This window comes from Caenorhabditis briggsae (genome assembly GCF_000004555.2).
Source record: "Caenorhabditis briggsae complete genome, chrIII, whole genome shotgun sequence".
NCBI lineage: Eukaryota > Metazoa > Nematoda > Chromadorea > Rhabditida > Rhabditidae > Caenorhabditis > Caenorhabditis briggsae.
In genome coordinates this window covers 3,170,589-3,184,954 of record NC_013490.2, presented here as the reverse complement: position 1 = coordinate 3,184,954, position 14,366 = coordinate 3,170,589, and the positions used below count along the sequence as shown (strand labels likewise).

General features: G+C 37.5%; 3 protein-coding genes across 3 annotated transcripts; 1 reads left to right on the top strand and 2 right to left on the bottom strand.

Annotated features, from left to right (window-relative positions):
• Positions 1 to 2: 2 nt before the first annotated feature.
• Positions 3 to 4,645, top strand: CBG21093 (the record flags this gene model as incomplete). The annotated part of the gene is made up of 9 exons (XM_045243533.1): positions 3 to 188; positions 214 to 398; positions 462 to 1,071; positions 1,527 to 1,586; positions 2,980 to 3,045; positions 3,232 to 3,294; positions 3,370 to 3,519; positions 3,540 to 4,029; positions 4,560 to 4,645. The coding sequence occupies 9 exons, from the start codon at positions 3 to 5 to the stop codon at positions 4,643 to 4,645; spliced, it is 1,896 nt and encodes a 631-aa protein (XP_045097259.1).
• Positions 4,646 to 4,663: 18 nt separating this feature from the next.
• On the bottom strand, positions 4,664 to 4,891 carry CBG26076 (the record flags this gene model as incomplete). The annotated part of the gene is made up of 1 exon (XM_045243532.1): positions 4,664 to 4,891. The coding sequence occupies one exon, from the start codon at positions 4,889 to 4,891 to the stop codon at positions 4,664 to 4,666; it is 228 nt and encodes a 75-aa protein (XP_045100397.1).
• A 447-nt stretch (positions 4,892 to 5,338) lies between these two features.
• CBG21090 lies at positions 5,339 to 6,735 on the bottom strand (the record flags this gene model as incomplete). The annotated part of the gene is made up of 2 exons (XM_045243531.1): positions 5,339 to 6,332; positions 6,707 to 6,735. The coding sequence occupies 2 exons, from the start codon at positions 6,733 to 6,735 to the stop codon at positions 5,339 to 5,341; spliced, it is 1,023 nt and encodes a 340-aa protein (XP_045097260.1).
• Positions 6,736 to 14,366: the final 7,631 nt, after the last annotated feature.

Genomic DNA, 14,366 nt, shown 5'->3' with positions numbered 1-14,366 from the left:
AGATGGAAAACGAACCAATTCCAATCGCTGCCTACCTCGATCAAGAAGCAAAAGACTTGACGAACAATCCAATGTGCGGAAGCAAGACGTGCTCACGGAAGACGCTATTCAATTTGTTCTGCGTCAATTTGCCTGTACCAACACAACCTCTGGTGATACCGGGCTCAGCTGTGCCTCTGGTTATATTCGCGAGACCCCCCATCCCCCACCAAGATGCTTCTATTCTTCGAGGAATGCTCACTCAGGAAGCTCCTGCTCCAGGAACGGCTCTCGTTGGTGCAGCATCTACATCTCAACCGGGTCCATCAGTCCCGGCTCAACATGCTCCAGGAACGGTCCTCGTTGGTGCATTATCTACATATCACCCAGTTAATTGTGTGCATTGACTGCTACAAAGAGTAAGTTCTTATATACATCTGCAAACCACATTATATGATTTTCAGACAAAGATTGAATTAAAGGTGTTACTTCAAGAACATAGTTGAAGAGCTCATCGCCATCTTCGATAAGTATCGAGTCGCTGATCTTCAGGACAGGACAACAGGACAAGTAGTGGTTCACTCTCCTAAGCCAAACGCCTCATCATCTTCAGAAGACACAGAAGTTGAGGGAAAGGACAACAAAAAAGAGGGAACTTCGGAAATACGGAAGAGAATCAATACGTGGTGCCTCGACCATGAAACCACCGAGGATGCTTGGCTAGATGACAATATTATCAAGTTTTATCTCGAATTGATGTGCTCCGATCACAATGAATACAAGGTCATTGACCCAACTCTATGGCTGATGTACAAAGCTCATAAAGACGATAGACTCTTGTGGATTGAGCAACATTTGAACCACGACAAGACCTGCTTTTTCCCAATCTGTGAAGCAGGTCATTGGATACTTCTTATATTCAATAAGACCAAAATTTGGTATGCGGATTCATCGTACGACGAGCCGAAGTGGAAAGTGAAAATCTTGATGAAGCTGATGAACAGAACGCCTCTAAGTTTCGATATTCGGAACCCTAAGCAGCAGGACAAGGTCAACTGCGGAGTTCATGTCTGTCTTGTTGTCAAGTCGATAGTGACCCAGCAATTCCTTTCATGCTTACTCTATAATAATTTAGATAAAATGATTGCTTCCCTCTGCATACCGATCTTATTTATCTCATTTTATCCTTCTAAATAAATGGTTTAATTACTCAAATTTGACACTTTTTGTCCTCTTTTACAGGTACCGAGATAAGTTGGTTTTTGAGATTGTCCAAAGATGACCTAACATTCCGAATTTCCCAATTCCTGAGATTGTTTTGTTTTGGAATTACCCTCATTCACCAAAACACGGCACAGCTGGCCCCAGCTGCTGATCGCTCGCGTCGCCCGAACTTGGCTCGCTGCCAACTTTCAAATCTATGTTCCCTTCTGCGCCAGAAACATTAACAATTAGACGCAATGGTGCTTCAGAGAGACGCAGATGTTATGTATCCATTTCCAATGAGACACACAGAAAGCGATAGATTGAGAGACGCAGAGAAGCAGAGAAAATACAATGCCAGCTCTCGTCCTTGCTATTCAAATGTATGTGGTGGTCACACGAAAGTGAGAGATAGTGGGATGTGAAGAGACGCGAGTGGGGGGGCGGAGCCAATACATGCGTTGCCCTCTATTGTCCGTCCTTCTCTCATTGTACCTCTCGACGACCTAGCTGCATGGACGTCTAAAAGGGAACATTCCAGGAAATCCTATAAATGCATGGATTCTGGAATGTTCCCTGTCTATTTTTCTGAAATTCTATTATTCTAGAACTTTCCAATAAACCCTTTGAATGAATGGGTTTTGGAGTTTTCTATTTTCTATTTTTCTGATTATTTTTATTTTTAAAAACGATGTATTTGGCTTATTGGAAGGTGAGTAAACTTTTTAGTTAACTTTTTGCTGGAAATTCTGATTTTTTGTACTAAAAATCAAAAAAATTCCCAAGCAAAGCTGAAAAAGTTACTTTTTTTTGAATTTCCAATTTTCAAAGTAGTAAATTTGAGTTCTGAAAACTAAGTAATAGAGAAGAATAATGAGAAGTTGCACAATTAGAGCTAAAATGAAAGTATTGCCAATTAGAAAGTCTGGAAACTCTATCCTTCCAATTGGAGAGGCAGCCTTTAAAGGCGCATAACTGTAAAACTACGGTAGCTAGAAGAAAATTGCTAACTAAAGAAATAAAAAACAAAAGGAGAACTTCAATTTTGTAGTTGCCAACTTTTTAGTGGCTACTGTAGTTTTTGACCTATGCGCCTTTAAAGTTCGGACACCCTTTTTCGCCGTTAGGTGCGTGCGCGTGCAGTCTTTAAAAGCGCATAGGTCCTCAATTTGAGCTCAATTATCTCTGTTCCCATAAGAGCCTAAAAATGCCCTAACATTACCCTGGTCTGTTTTCTGGGTCATTTTGAAGTGGTGGCCTAGAAAACCAAATTTGCAAAAGTTATGCCACCGCTTCAAAATGATCCAGAGAGCTGGGTCAAGTTGGGCTAAGCCGATGAAAGCTAGAGTAAGCTAGTCCAAGCTGAGCCAAGTGGGACCAAGACAGACAAAGATAGGTCAAGCTGGGTCAAGCTGGGTCAAGCCGGGTTAAGCTAGTCTGAGCCATGCTAAGCTTGTCCAAGCTGGGCTGAGCTGGGTCAAGTTGGGCGGAGCCGATAAAAGCTAGAGTAAGCAAGGCCAAGCTGAGTCAAGCGAGACCAAGCCAGACTAAGATAGTTCAAGCTAGGTCGAGCTGGATCAAGCCGGGCCAAGCCAGGTCGGGACGGCTCCAATTTTTTGATTTTTTTTAAATTATCTGAATTAATCAAGCTCGATACAGGTTGGTTCAGCTTGGACGTTATAATAAAGACAAAATAAAAAAGTGTTTTTAAAAACCTTGGAAATTCCTTATGAATTTTGTGAAAACATTTTTTTTTCTGTCCGAGCCAGAGCATTTTCAAAAAGTCCTAATTTCCAGAGCAACAAAAGAAGCGGCCAGAATCAAATTGGAGAAGGAAATCAGGGATCTTTCCGAGAAGTCAATGTGAGTTTACCATATTTTTCACGGGCCAGACCGGGTCAAAATGAATAATTCTTTGTCCCTTTGGTTCTAACATATCGAAATTCTGTATTTTTGGTGAAATTTTTGATAAAATTTCAATAATTCGATTTTTCTGTAAGGGTATCATCAGAAACTATGATTTCCGAAGCAACTCTGTTTTCTTTTTAGACTCCTATGGCTGAAGATGTGGCGCTCCCCGATTTCGTGAATGGAGAAGCTTCATTGGCTAATGTGAGTGATAAAAATAGAGATTTGTTTTTCAACTTTCTGAAAATCGTACTGAAGCAAGACAATTCAATTTTTCAGGGCCCCCAATCGACTCTTCCGCCGGCCCTCTCCCAGATGATCCAAGCAAGGATCAAAGAAATCAATCAACAAGTGAGTTTTCGTACACAGAAGGTTCAGAAAAATATAGAAACGTTTTTCAGCGCTTTGTTCCTCGTTTCCCCAAAACCAGTAGAAGAACACAGACAAAGTTCGATTGGATTCAATCCAACAATGGGGTTCAAAGGGGAAGTGGCATCCAAGTGTCAAACACAGAAGTTCGAGAGGATCTTGAGGAACCTGAAGGATCCGAGAAAAGGAGATCGATTGGAATTCAAACTCCATTCGTCATTCGCACTGAAGAAAAGAAGAAGAACATCGAGTACATCGATTGGGAGCAGTTGGATGAAAACGACCATATGGCTCAAATCGAGGAAAGACAAAAAGCCATTGCATCCAGAAGACGTGACAATCGCCGCCGTCTTCAAGCTCATCGTGGAGACGGAACTTTGGGAGACCCCATCTTTGTTGGGTCGTCGGACACCGAAGACGAGGAGGCAGAAGATGAGCAACAGGAGGACCCAGAAGGAGTTGACTCCGTAAAGGTCGAAGCTGAGAACTTTGTTGCGAGACTCCAAATTGCCAATCTGGATTCTTCGAAGCTCATCGAGAAGTTCATTGCCGATGTGTCCTCAAACGAAGGTAAATTTATACTTTATTGTAATTGAAAACAGACCAGAATCATGTGAGGGCATTTTTAGGCCATTTTAAGGTGGTGGCCTAGAAAACCAAATTCGCAAAAGTTAGGCCACCACTTCGAAATGACCTAGAAAACAGACCAGGGTAATGTTAGGGCATTTTTAGGCCATTTTGAAATGGTGGCCTAGAAAACCAAATTCGCAAAAGTTAGGCCACCGCTTCAAAATGACCTAGAAAACACACCAGGGTCATGTTTGGGCAATCCCTGGAAAACATATCAAAAAATTGTCAAATAATAAAATGTTACTGATATTGTGTTAAACATTTTATCAGTTGACACATTTTTGATATCTCTAATAGGAATTGAGATAATTGAGCTCATACTTCAAGTATAGGGTTGCTTATAGTATTTTTTTTACAGTTCCTTGTTTTGGAGATATTCCAGTTTATCACCCAAATGATTTCGGTCTTGGAATACGTTATGTTAGATCTTGATGTTTTTTTTTTGGATTTTTCAAATATTTCAATTTCAGTGATTTTCAAAGTCTCCTGGATTGTATGGAAATGTGTTCTTCTCTTCGCTAATTGGCTCAATGTGTCTTTTGGTTTTTTTTTGTAACTTTATTAACCTTTCCTTTTATCTCATTTCAATCTTTATCAATAAACTGTTTAAACCCTCAAACTTGACCTCTTTGTAGTTTTTTTTTTTCAAGTACCGAGATAAATTGTTTTTTGAGATTGTCCAAAGATGACCTAATTTGCACTCGATGTGTTTTCTTGACCATAAAACTCGGTGGCCTAAATTTTTCAAGTTGATTTTCCTAGGCCACAAACTTTTAAGATCTAAAAATGACATGATGTTCATGTGGTATAGTTTCTAGGTCTTTTAACGAGGTGCCTAACTTTTGCAAGATGAGTTTTCTAGGCCATCATGATAAAATGACCGAAAAACACATCTGATGAATATCAGGTCATTTCTAGACTTGAAAAGGTGGAGGCCTAGAAAGCTCAGCTTGCAAAAGTTAGGCCAACATGGTAAATGGCCTAGAAAAACCATCGGAAGAACTCAAAAGCCCAAGTACCTTTTCAAAAATACTTTTGTATTTGTTGACATAAATTACTAACAATTTTTTGAAAAAAAAAGAAAAATTGAAATTATTGAAATAATTTATTGAAATAAAAAAATTTAAAAGAACGGAACTTATGAACGATCGGTGAATGGAGATACTGAATATACTTGGAATTTGTGGACAGAAATTCTGAAATCTAAAAATATTTTTAATTGAAAAAATTAGATTTTATAATTACCTTATTAATTCAGCACAATAATCTTTGGACCCTCCTCTTCAATATCTTCAGAATCCAACGTGATGACTTCTGGAGATCCGTTTGGATGGTCGAACTCTTTAAATTTGTTGATTTCCATAATTTCAGAATCTTCATCTTCAGTTTTCCATGGATTCTCGTATAAAGTGATTTCTGGGTCGAATTTCGAAATATCAGAATCATCCTTCAATTTTGGATTGAATGGTGGACGATATTCCATTCTCTTCAACATCTCCCAATCGATTTTTCCAAAGAAATTGGACTTTTTGATTTCAAAAATTCCAAATCGTTTCTCCACTTTTGTGGTGAGCAATCCTTTCAAAAACTGAGCAGACATGTGAGATAAGCTCATCGGGATCTCTAATCTCTCATTCTTAATTTTCTCCTTTGTCGCTTCTCTCGTCTTTCCGTTGAATGGTGATTCTCCAACTAACATCTCCCATGCCAGCACTCCAAGTGCCCAGTAATCCACTTCATGACCATATGGCTCTTTTCGAATCATTTCTGGAGCCATTGAGTCGAGTGTTCCAATTCCAAAAGTTTTAGTTTTGGCGCCAAGTGGGAAATTCATTTTGCTCAAACCGAAATCTGCGATTTTGGCATCTCTTCTTCTCGAAATCATTACATTCGATGACTTCAAATCTCTATGCATTATATGACTCTCGTGAAGATACTCCAAACCCAATGCAATTTGTGCCAAGTAGTATCTGGCTTGGGTTCTCTTCATTGGTCCTTTCTCTTTAATTAGACTATAAAGTTCTCCTCCATTCAAGAGTTCTAGCACTAGGAACACTTTTTCTGGGGTCTCAAAACATTCGTACATTTCACAGAGAAATGGGGATTTGGTTTTTTTGAGAATTTGAATTTCTGATATCAAACGGCTTCGACCATCATAGTCCACTGGCTTTTTAATCGATTTTATGCATTGGGCTCCATTTGCATTGGGCTCCATTTGGGTCACGGGTTGATGCCAGATAGACCTGAAAAGAAAGGAAAATTTGAGGAGGGAAATGCGCTCCATTGAACTGTCATCCAAACTTTAAAAAAAACCATTGAATTTATCATTTTGAGAGCTTCAAAACAAGTATAAACACGGCTATGTTCCTTTAAATTAGAAATTTCAAGTTTAAAGGCGCATAGAGGAGTCGAAATTCCAAAATTCCAGAAAGTAGGTCATGTTTATACTCATTTTGAAGCGCTTATCATGCTGAATCAGAAAATTCATATTTCGCAGCTCTATGTTCAGAAGAAAAGAGTCGGTGCGCCTTTAAACTTTGATATTGGCGCCAAAATCAACTTTGGATTTGTCCGCAACTTTTTTTGCTCAAAGTTTTGAAATTAAAAAAAAACTCACTTTTCCGAATCCTCCTCTTCCCAAAACATTCCATAAAAGGAAGTCGTCAATTGTCTTGGCCGACTCAGTTGGCTTGGATTGGGTCATTCTGAAAGTTAGGAGCTTAGAAATTTACAAAATTAAAAATCAAAAAGCTACTGTATTCCTTCTAATAGAGCCATCCAAACCACCAACTTTGAGCTCAATTATCTCGGCACCTGTGAAAGATATCAAACAATTATCAACTGATAAAATGTTGGTGATAATATGATCAACATTTTATTAGTGGACCAATTTTTACATCGTTTACAAGAACCGAGATAAGTTGGCTTAAAATTGACGGTTTGGGTGTTTGGAGGGAATACGGAAATAATCAACGACAGTAAAAAAGAAACCAACTAACTGCACTATGACTGAATAGGGCATAACTAACCAGGTGGGGCGTACCTTCTTTCCCAGAATACCAGTCAATGATTCCCTTTTGTCTTATCTATAATTACCAGGTGGATCCTTCCTAGAATCCCTTTTGACCTCATGTCGGACATTTTGACAGGTACAGTACCCAATTCCAGTGTCCTCGTGGGAAAAAGATAACTTAACATCAAACAGGCATAGCTTCTTCTAAATACCGTAATTTCTCTCTAACTTTACTCAAATGAAGGGGGCCTAAAAGAAGGGCGGTCTAACTTCGACCCAATTTATGTTGATCATATTATAAGGAACAATTTGTCAATTGACCATGTTTTGATATCTTTCACAGTAACCGAGACTAATTGGATCAAAGTCAAGAAGCTCCTCCGTTCCACCTTGAGTTTTGAAAGCGCATTTCTCAAAAACTATAAACGATATCAAAATGATGTTAACTAACGAAATATCTAGAATTTTATGCACTACATTTTTGTAATACACTGTTTTGTTGATACCATAAGCCGCCTTTGAGATATGCGCCTTTAAAGTTAGCACACTAGAAAAGGGAGAGGAGAACACAGAGAAATGGAGCGCCAACTTCAAAGGCACATATCTTCAAAACTATGAACGATATTAAAACTGTTACAACTAACAAAGTATGTAAAATTTACTGCACTACATTTCGGCAATTACCCGTTTCTTGCTAACTTAAGCCGCCTTTGAGATATACGCCTTCAAAGTTGGCGGGCGCATTTCCCTTCTCTGCGCCCTTCCCTACCGCGCCAATTTTTCGCACTAAATTTTTCTAATTGATTGTTTTTTAGCAACTATTCAAGTTTTTCAGATAACGCTCTCTGTAAAAAAAGCTGCTCATTTATCTAAATGTCTAGAAGAGATGTCCAATAAATGAATTTTATTTAGGTCAATAGATATTAAAAACATCGGAAATAAAAGTGCTATAAGTCACCTATTCAGACCATTTCAAAAGTATGGGGTACAATAAAGTGGGGGAAGGATTTCTGCTTGATCCAATTGGGTGGACTTGGTATTTCTTCTACTTTATTCATTCTTTGACATGTTCGTATTCCTTTTGTTTCTATTTGAGTAGCCGCTCAGCCTTGAGAAAAGTAGCAATTGCTCTTTGATTTGGTGATCTTCGAGGATAATATAATACAGTCGAGATGGGATCTCAATCCATTATGAAGTTCCGTATTGTCATCCTTCTCGTAATGGTCACATCTTTTTTTGGTTTTGGGATTCGCAGTTGTTCGCGTAATCGTTCTATTGATCTTTTAGAAGAAAGCAAGTCATCTGAGGACGACATGACTGCTTCGTGTGAAGTAATATCTGAAAACGGACAGAATTTTTAATTTCAAAAAACACATTTTTAGGAGTGCCCTTCTATTAGAGAGGCATTTCTATTGAAGAGTCAATAAACCTAAAAAGTAGGTGTGTTAGAAACCGAAATTCCGATCCAAATATTTTCAGATAGTTTTTTTTTTCGAAATTCAGAATTTTCCCGAAACTTCAAAAAACTAGAAATTTTACTCACCTTTTTAGAATGAATATCCCAAAAAATAGATTATATTGGAAAGTTCTAGAAAAATCAGAAAAATAGACAGGGAACATTCCAGAATCCATGCATTTATAGGATTTCCTGGAATGTTCCAAATTTAGACGTCTATTCAGTCAAGTCGTCTTGAGATGCAATATGAATAGAAAGAGCGGAGAATGATAGCTGGCATTGTAATTTCTCTGTTTCTCTGCGTCTCGTCTCTGTATGTGCTCTCTCACTTTAGCGGGAACTGATCAATATAACATTCGTCTCTCTGAATCACTATTATGTCTAACTTTTTATTATTCCTGGTGCGCTTTCTTGAAATGGGGAATGGGGAATTTTCCCATGATTAATTCCGCCGGTTTTAGTTTCGCTTCAAAGTGCATGAGGTACTGTAGAAATCAATATAAATTTATTTGAAAAAGATTCGAGAAAAATAATCTTTATCTAGGCGTGTCAGGTCTGGTTTTCTTTCCGATCGGAGCATCCTTTTCGTGCATCTTGTCCTTTCTTCTGCAGTGATTTTTGGATCAATCTATAAATTAATCAATTTTTTATAGTTTTAAGATTATTAATATCTATAATAGACCTTGAGATAAATGAGCAGTTTGTTTTCAGAAGGGTATATCTAAAAAACTACTTCTATTCTAAATAATGTGGAATCACGCGGAACCACTACCAACAGTAACGAGGAGCCAGAGTATGTTTCATTCCTATAGAATCCCCAAAATCTTTTCAATTCTAGAATGGCTCCAAACCCACTCCCACGCAAAACAGCTTCTATTCTAAATAATGTGGGATCACGCGGAGCCACTCCCTCTCTTGACATAATTTCTTTTTGTGCACATCTGTCAACTGAAAAAGTGAGGTTAATTGAGAGGCTCGACCCCTGTACGCGCTTTTTAATACTGTGGTATCTCATTTCTGAGTTTCAATCGCTATGTCCTTTTGGGTTATACGATTCTCATCAATGCCGTTTTGAGGTGAGACTTGTCCCCTTTGATGCATTTTCGAGCTATGCCGTTCATTAAATATTAGTTAGCTACAGATTTTTCTGATTGGAAGTTATATCAAAAAGTTTTTATTAGAAATTATCCTGTTCGAGCTCAGTTATCTCGATTCCAGTGAAAGATATCAAAATTTTTTCAACTAACAATATGTATGATATCATGATAAATTCTTGATCAGTTGACCAATTTTAATTATCTTTCATAGGACCCGAGATGAACTGGCTCAAAGTTGACAGTAGGGGGTTATGTTTACAGTTTCTAATATCTCGAAATGTTCACTTAAATTCAGTTCTGACTAGGGAAGGTTGTAACTGGGGTATGGGACTTTGATATGAGGCCTATATCATTCGAAAGCTGAGAATAAGACATTTTCAAATATATATTCAGTTTTTGCTGCGGACATTCCAGCTCCGAGAAAATCGAATTTGAAATTTGGCTGAAATTCGAATATTTTGAGGGCCAGATCTCCCCCCTTTCTTATATGCATTGTGGAACTAGTTGAAAGCAGCGACTGGTGGTGTAGCGGTGAAGAGGGAGGACGGTAACTGACTAGGGTTGGGTTCGATTCCTCTCTCCTTTGTTTGTTTTTGTTTTTGTTTTCGGTCTTTGTGGAAATCTTCAAAATGTTCCGAACACATTTTTCAAAAAAAAAATTTCATTTTGATACTGAAAAACTGTACTTTCTTAAATGTTTTAAGTAATATCTAGTTTTTGACTATTTCGTTAATCAACACTAAACACTTTCACACAGCTTTTGTTTGTCAAAGTTCATAAGGATGGTTCGTTTTAAGAGCCACACATCAATCAGACATGATTTGTGTCTATGATTTCTCAAATTTTGAGTGTTACTGGGTGATCATCGTAGTACTACGGTTTGTTGAAAATCAGAAAAAGAATCAAAATGTCTTGATCCCGAGAAGAAAATAGGTTATCAAATTTTGTAAAAAACCTAATTTGCTTGTTCTTTTTCGTTTAATACCTTTTCAGCCGAAAAAAAAATTTCAAAAATTTTCAAAAAAAAAGTCAAGGGGGTACCCCATGGAACTTTTTTTCAAAATTTTTTTCTGAAAAAAAAACGCTTAAACTTGGTCACATTGTACAGAAACTTCTAAATTTGCGATCACAATCAAAAAAAACATCCAAAATCTTTTGTAAACCATTAACGTTCTATTCTCAAAAGTCAAAAAGTGGTTTGAAAAAATGACTCAAAAATAGTTTTCAAAAGCATGTAACTACAATTTCAAACAGTTTCAGAGAACACAGTATGATCCTGTAAGTTTTTCATATTTTTTCAAAAAAAAAAATTTTTTTGGAAAAACCATGGGGTCCCCCCTTTGCTTTTTCAAAAATGAGATTTCAAACTCGATTTTCTCGAATATGGTAAGTCTGCAGCAAAATCGAATTACATTTTTGAAAATGTCTCATTTTCAGCTTTCGAATGATATAGGTCTCATAACGAAGTCCCATACCCCACAAACAACCTTCCCTAGTGAGTCATTTTCAGTTCTGAGTCATTTTCATCACCCGAAACTCCAAGCGACAATCAAAACTCATGGAGACGCAGGTCTGATTGATAAGAGACTCCAGAGAAGCAGAGAACAAAAAACACGTCGCATATATGCATTTGTTGCTATTCAAAATCACTTTGCATCATGACGACTTGACTGAATAGACGTCTAAATATGGAACCTTCCAGAAAATCCTAAAAATGAAAGGATTTTGGAATGATCTCTGTATATTTTTCTGAAAATCTATTGTTCTAGAATTTTTTTCAGTAAACCCTATAGTTGGATGGGTTTTGGAATTATACTTTTCTATTTTTCTGCATATTTTTCTTGAAATCTATGTGCTTGGTGTGCTTTAAGGTGAGTGAACATTTGAGCTTTAAAATTCTGTAAGTCTGAATTGAGAATTCTGAATTTTCATACAGTAGATCAGCAAAATTTGAATTTTGAGCTCCCCAATCCAAATTTAAAATTTCGAAGCTGATAATCCCCGTAGTACTAGACAGCTTCACGAATGACGACCGAAAAATAGATGTCTACAAAAACGCGCATTCAGAATAGTTACGGAGATCAGAATAATGAGGTGAGAGAGTTACAAAGACTGGATTATTCGAGCTCAATTATCTCAATTTCTATGATAGATATCAAAAACCTGTGTCAGTAGCACGCAGCGCATTTTCTCTTTAAAGTCGCATATCTCCAAAACTGAACAAGCTACAAAAAGTCGTCAATTAGTAACGTATATAGAATCAAATTTATCATAGTTTGCTAGTTAGCAACTTTTTTCTAGCTCTCATGGTTTTTGAGATATGCGCCTTTAAAGTTGACGCACACAATTTTTTTTCTCTGCGTCTCTCCTTCGCATACGCCTCTAGCGCACCAACTTTAAAGGCGCATTCCTCCCAAACTACAGAAGATACAAAACTTTGTCAACCGATAAAATATGTGAAATTTTATGGACTACATTTTGTGATTAACTAGTTTTTGATAGCTGTTTTAGTTTTTGAGATAAAAATATCTGAAAGCAAGTGGCTTAATTACCTTAAGTGTTATGATATCAAAAATCTTTAAATTAAAAAAAAATTTGATTAATTTATAGGTTGATCCAAAAATCATGGATCGACAAACCCAGATGCAGGAAAGAGGACAAAAAACATAAAAAGGATGCTCCGACCGGAAAAAAGATTGATGACAAAAAACCCACCAAACACAAGAAGATGACGTCTGCAACCAGCATAAAAGAGGCTTTATCTGCCTAACTTGTGAAGGGCCGGGCCGAAACACGAATTTCACCGGCCCGGCCCGGCCCGGAGGCCCGGTCGGCCCGGTCGGCCCGGAAGTTTACCGCGAACTTCAAAATCTTGAGCAAAAAGTTGAATCATTGTTTCGAAAAAAGGTATTCAGTGTTTTTTTTCTTCGAGTTATTTTTCAATACATTCTAAAAATCAATGAACTGGGTTTTAAAACCTAAATTAAACATTAAAATCAAAAAGAACAATCAAAAGACAATGAGAAGTGAACATTTTCTGCCGTAATTTTTGAAAATTCAGAAATATTGAGATTCTGAAGTTCTGAAATTCTGAGGTTTTGAGGTCCTGAAATTCTGAGATTCTGAAATTCGGAAGTTCTCAGATTCTCAGTTTCTGAAGTTCCGAAATTCTAAGAATTCTGAGATTTTCAAGCTCTGAAATGCAGGAATGCAGAAACTCCTTTAAAAAAACTGTACCCCCGAATCACAAGCGTTGTACCCCTAAATGAAATGAGTTGTACCCCAGAATCATTGGTAGTTTTCACCCCCGAATTTTTGTACCTACGAATTTTGTACCCTCGAATCACCAATTTTGTACCCCTAAATCAGTTGTACCCCCTTGTACCCCCTAAATTTTTCGCCAACTATAGGCTTAGGCCGAAAGTCTTGTTTCTTTTGGTAGTATGGGAGACTCTGGTGTAAAAAGTAGTATAAGAGACCTTGGTAGTAAAAGAGACTTGGTAGTATGAGAGACACATTGAAAATAAGTAGTATAAGAGACAGTGGTAGTAAAAGAGACTCGGTAGTATAAGAGAAAAGTAGTATAAGAGATGGTTGCATAAGAGAATTTGCCCCGAAATTCCGCATTCGCGTTGTTTATCGCTTTGACAAAAATGGCGGCTGTTTAAATTCATTTTTCAAAAATTTTGTTTTTTTTCTGCCGGGCAGCCGGGCCGGGCCGGGCCCTGAAAATTTTCTCTCGGCCCGGACCGGCCCGGTCCGAGAGAAAATTAAAAAAAAAAAAATAGCCTAAACTTTAAGACAATTTATCTCGATCCCTGTAAAAGATATCAAAAAGTGGTCAACTAACAAAATGTTTATCAAAATATCACAATTATTGTGTCAGTTTATCTCTTTCTGATATCTTTTACAAGAACCGAGATGAAGTGGGTCAAAGTTGTTGATAGAGGAAAAACGATTATTTTTTGTTCTGCAAAACTACTACATTCTTGTCTGTTTTGATCAAGCACCAAACAATTATTATAGAAAATTTAAATAGTTCAGGTCGACCTTATTATACTACCCTTGGAAAACAGAAATCATGGTCATTGGGAACTTTTTAAAGAAAACGGGGAAGGAGATAAGAGAACTCGAACTATTTGGTGGCCGTGAACTAGGAACTTGATGGCCTTGGACTATTTCAAAAGTGTGGACTAATATACAAAATAAAACAAGCATTATTTTTGTAGTTGAAAATTTTTTTCTAGCTACTGTAGTTTTCGAGATCTGCGCCTTTAAAGTTGGCGCGCCTTTTTACCTGTGAGTGACGCCCGAAGACAGAACACGCTATCTTCAAAGGCGCATATCTCGAAAATGAAAAAAGATTCAAAAAAAGATAATAAAATTACCCAGCATACGAATTTTCAACTACAAAAATAAGGCCGGGCCGTNNCNATNAATTTTCATTGATCCACTGCCAAGTTTATTTCTCCTTTGTAAGGCTCCATGTATCGTAAGGATTTTTCCACGAGATCCTTGGAGAGAGCTTCCGAGTGCGCCTGAATCGTTGATCGATGAGGGAGTTGTTTCAAAGCAGCTTCTCCGTATCCAGAACTTCTAAAATTATTAAATTAATATAGTTTAGCCTCTCAAATCAAGTTACGTGGTGTTGAATATATCCATCATCAGGGATTTCATAGCATCTGAGTTCATATGATTAAAGCTTCGCCCG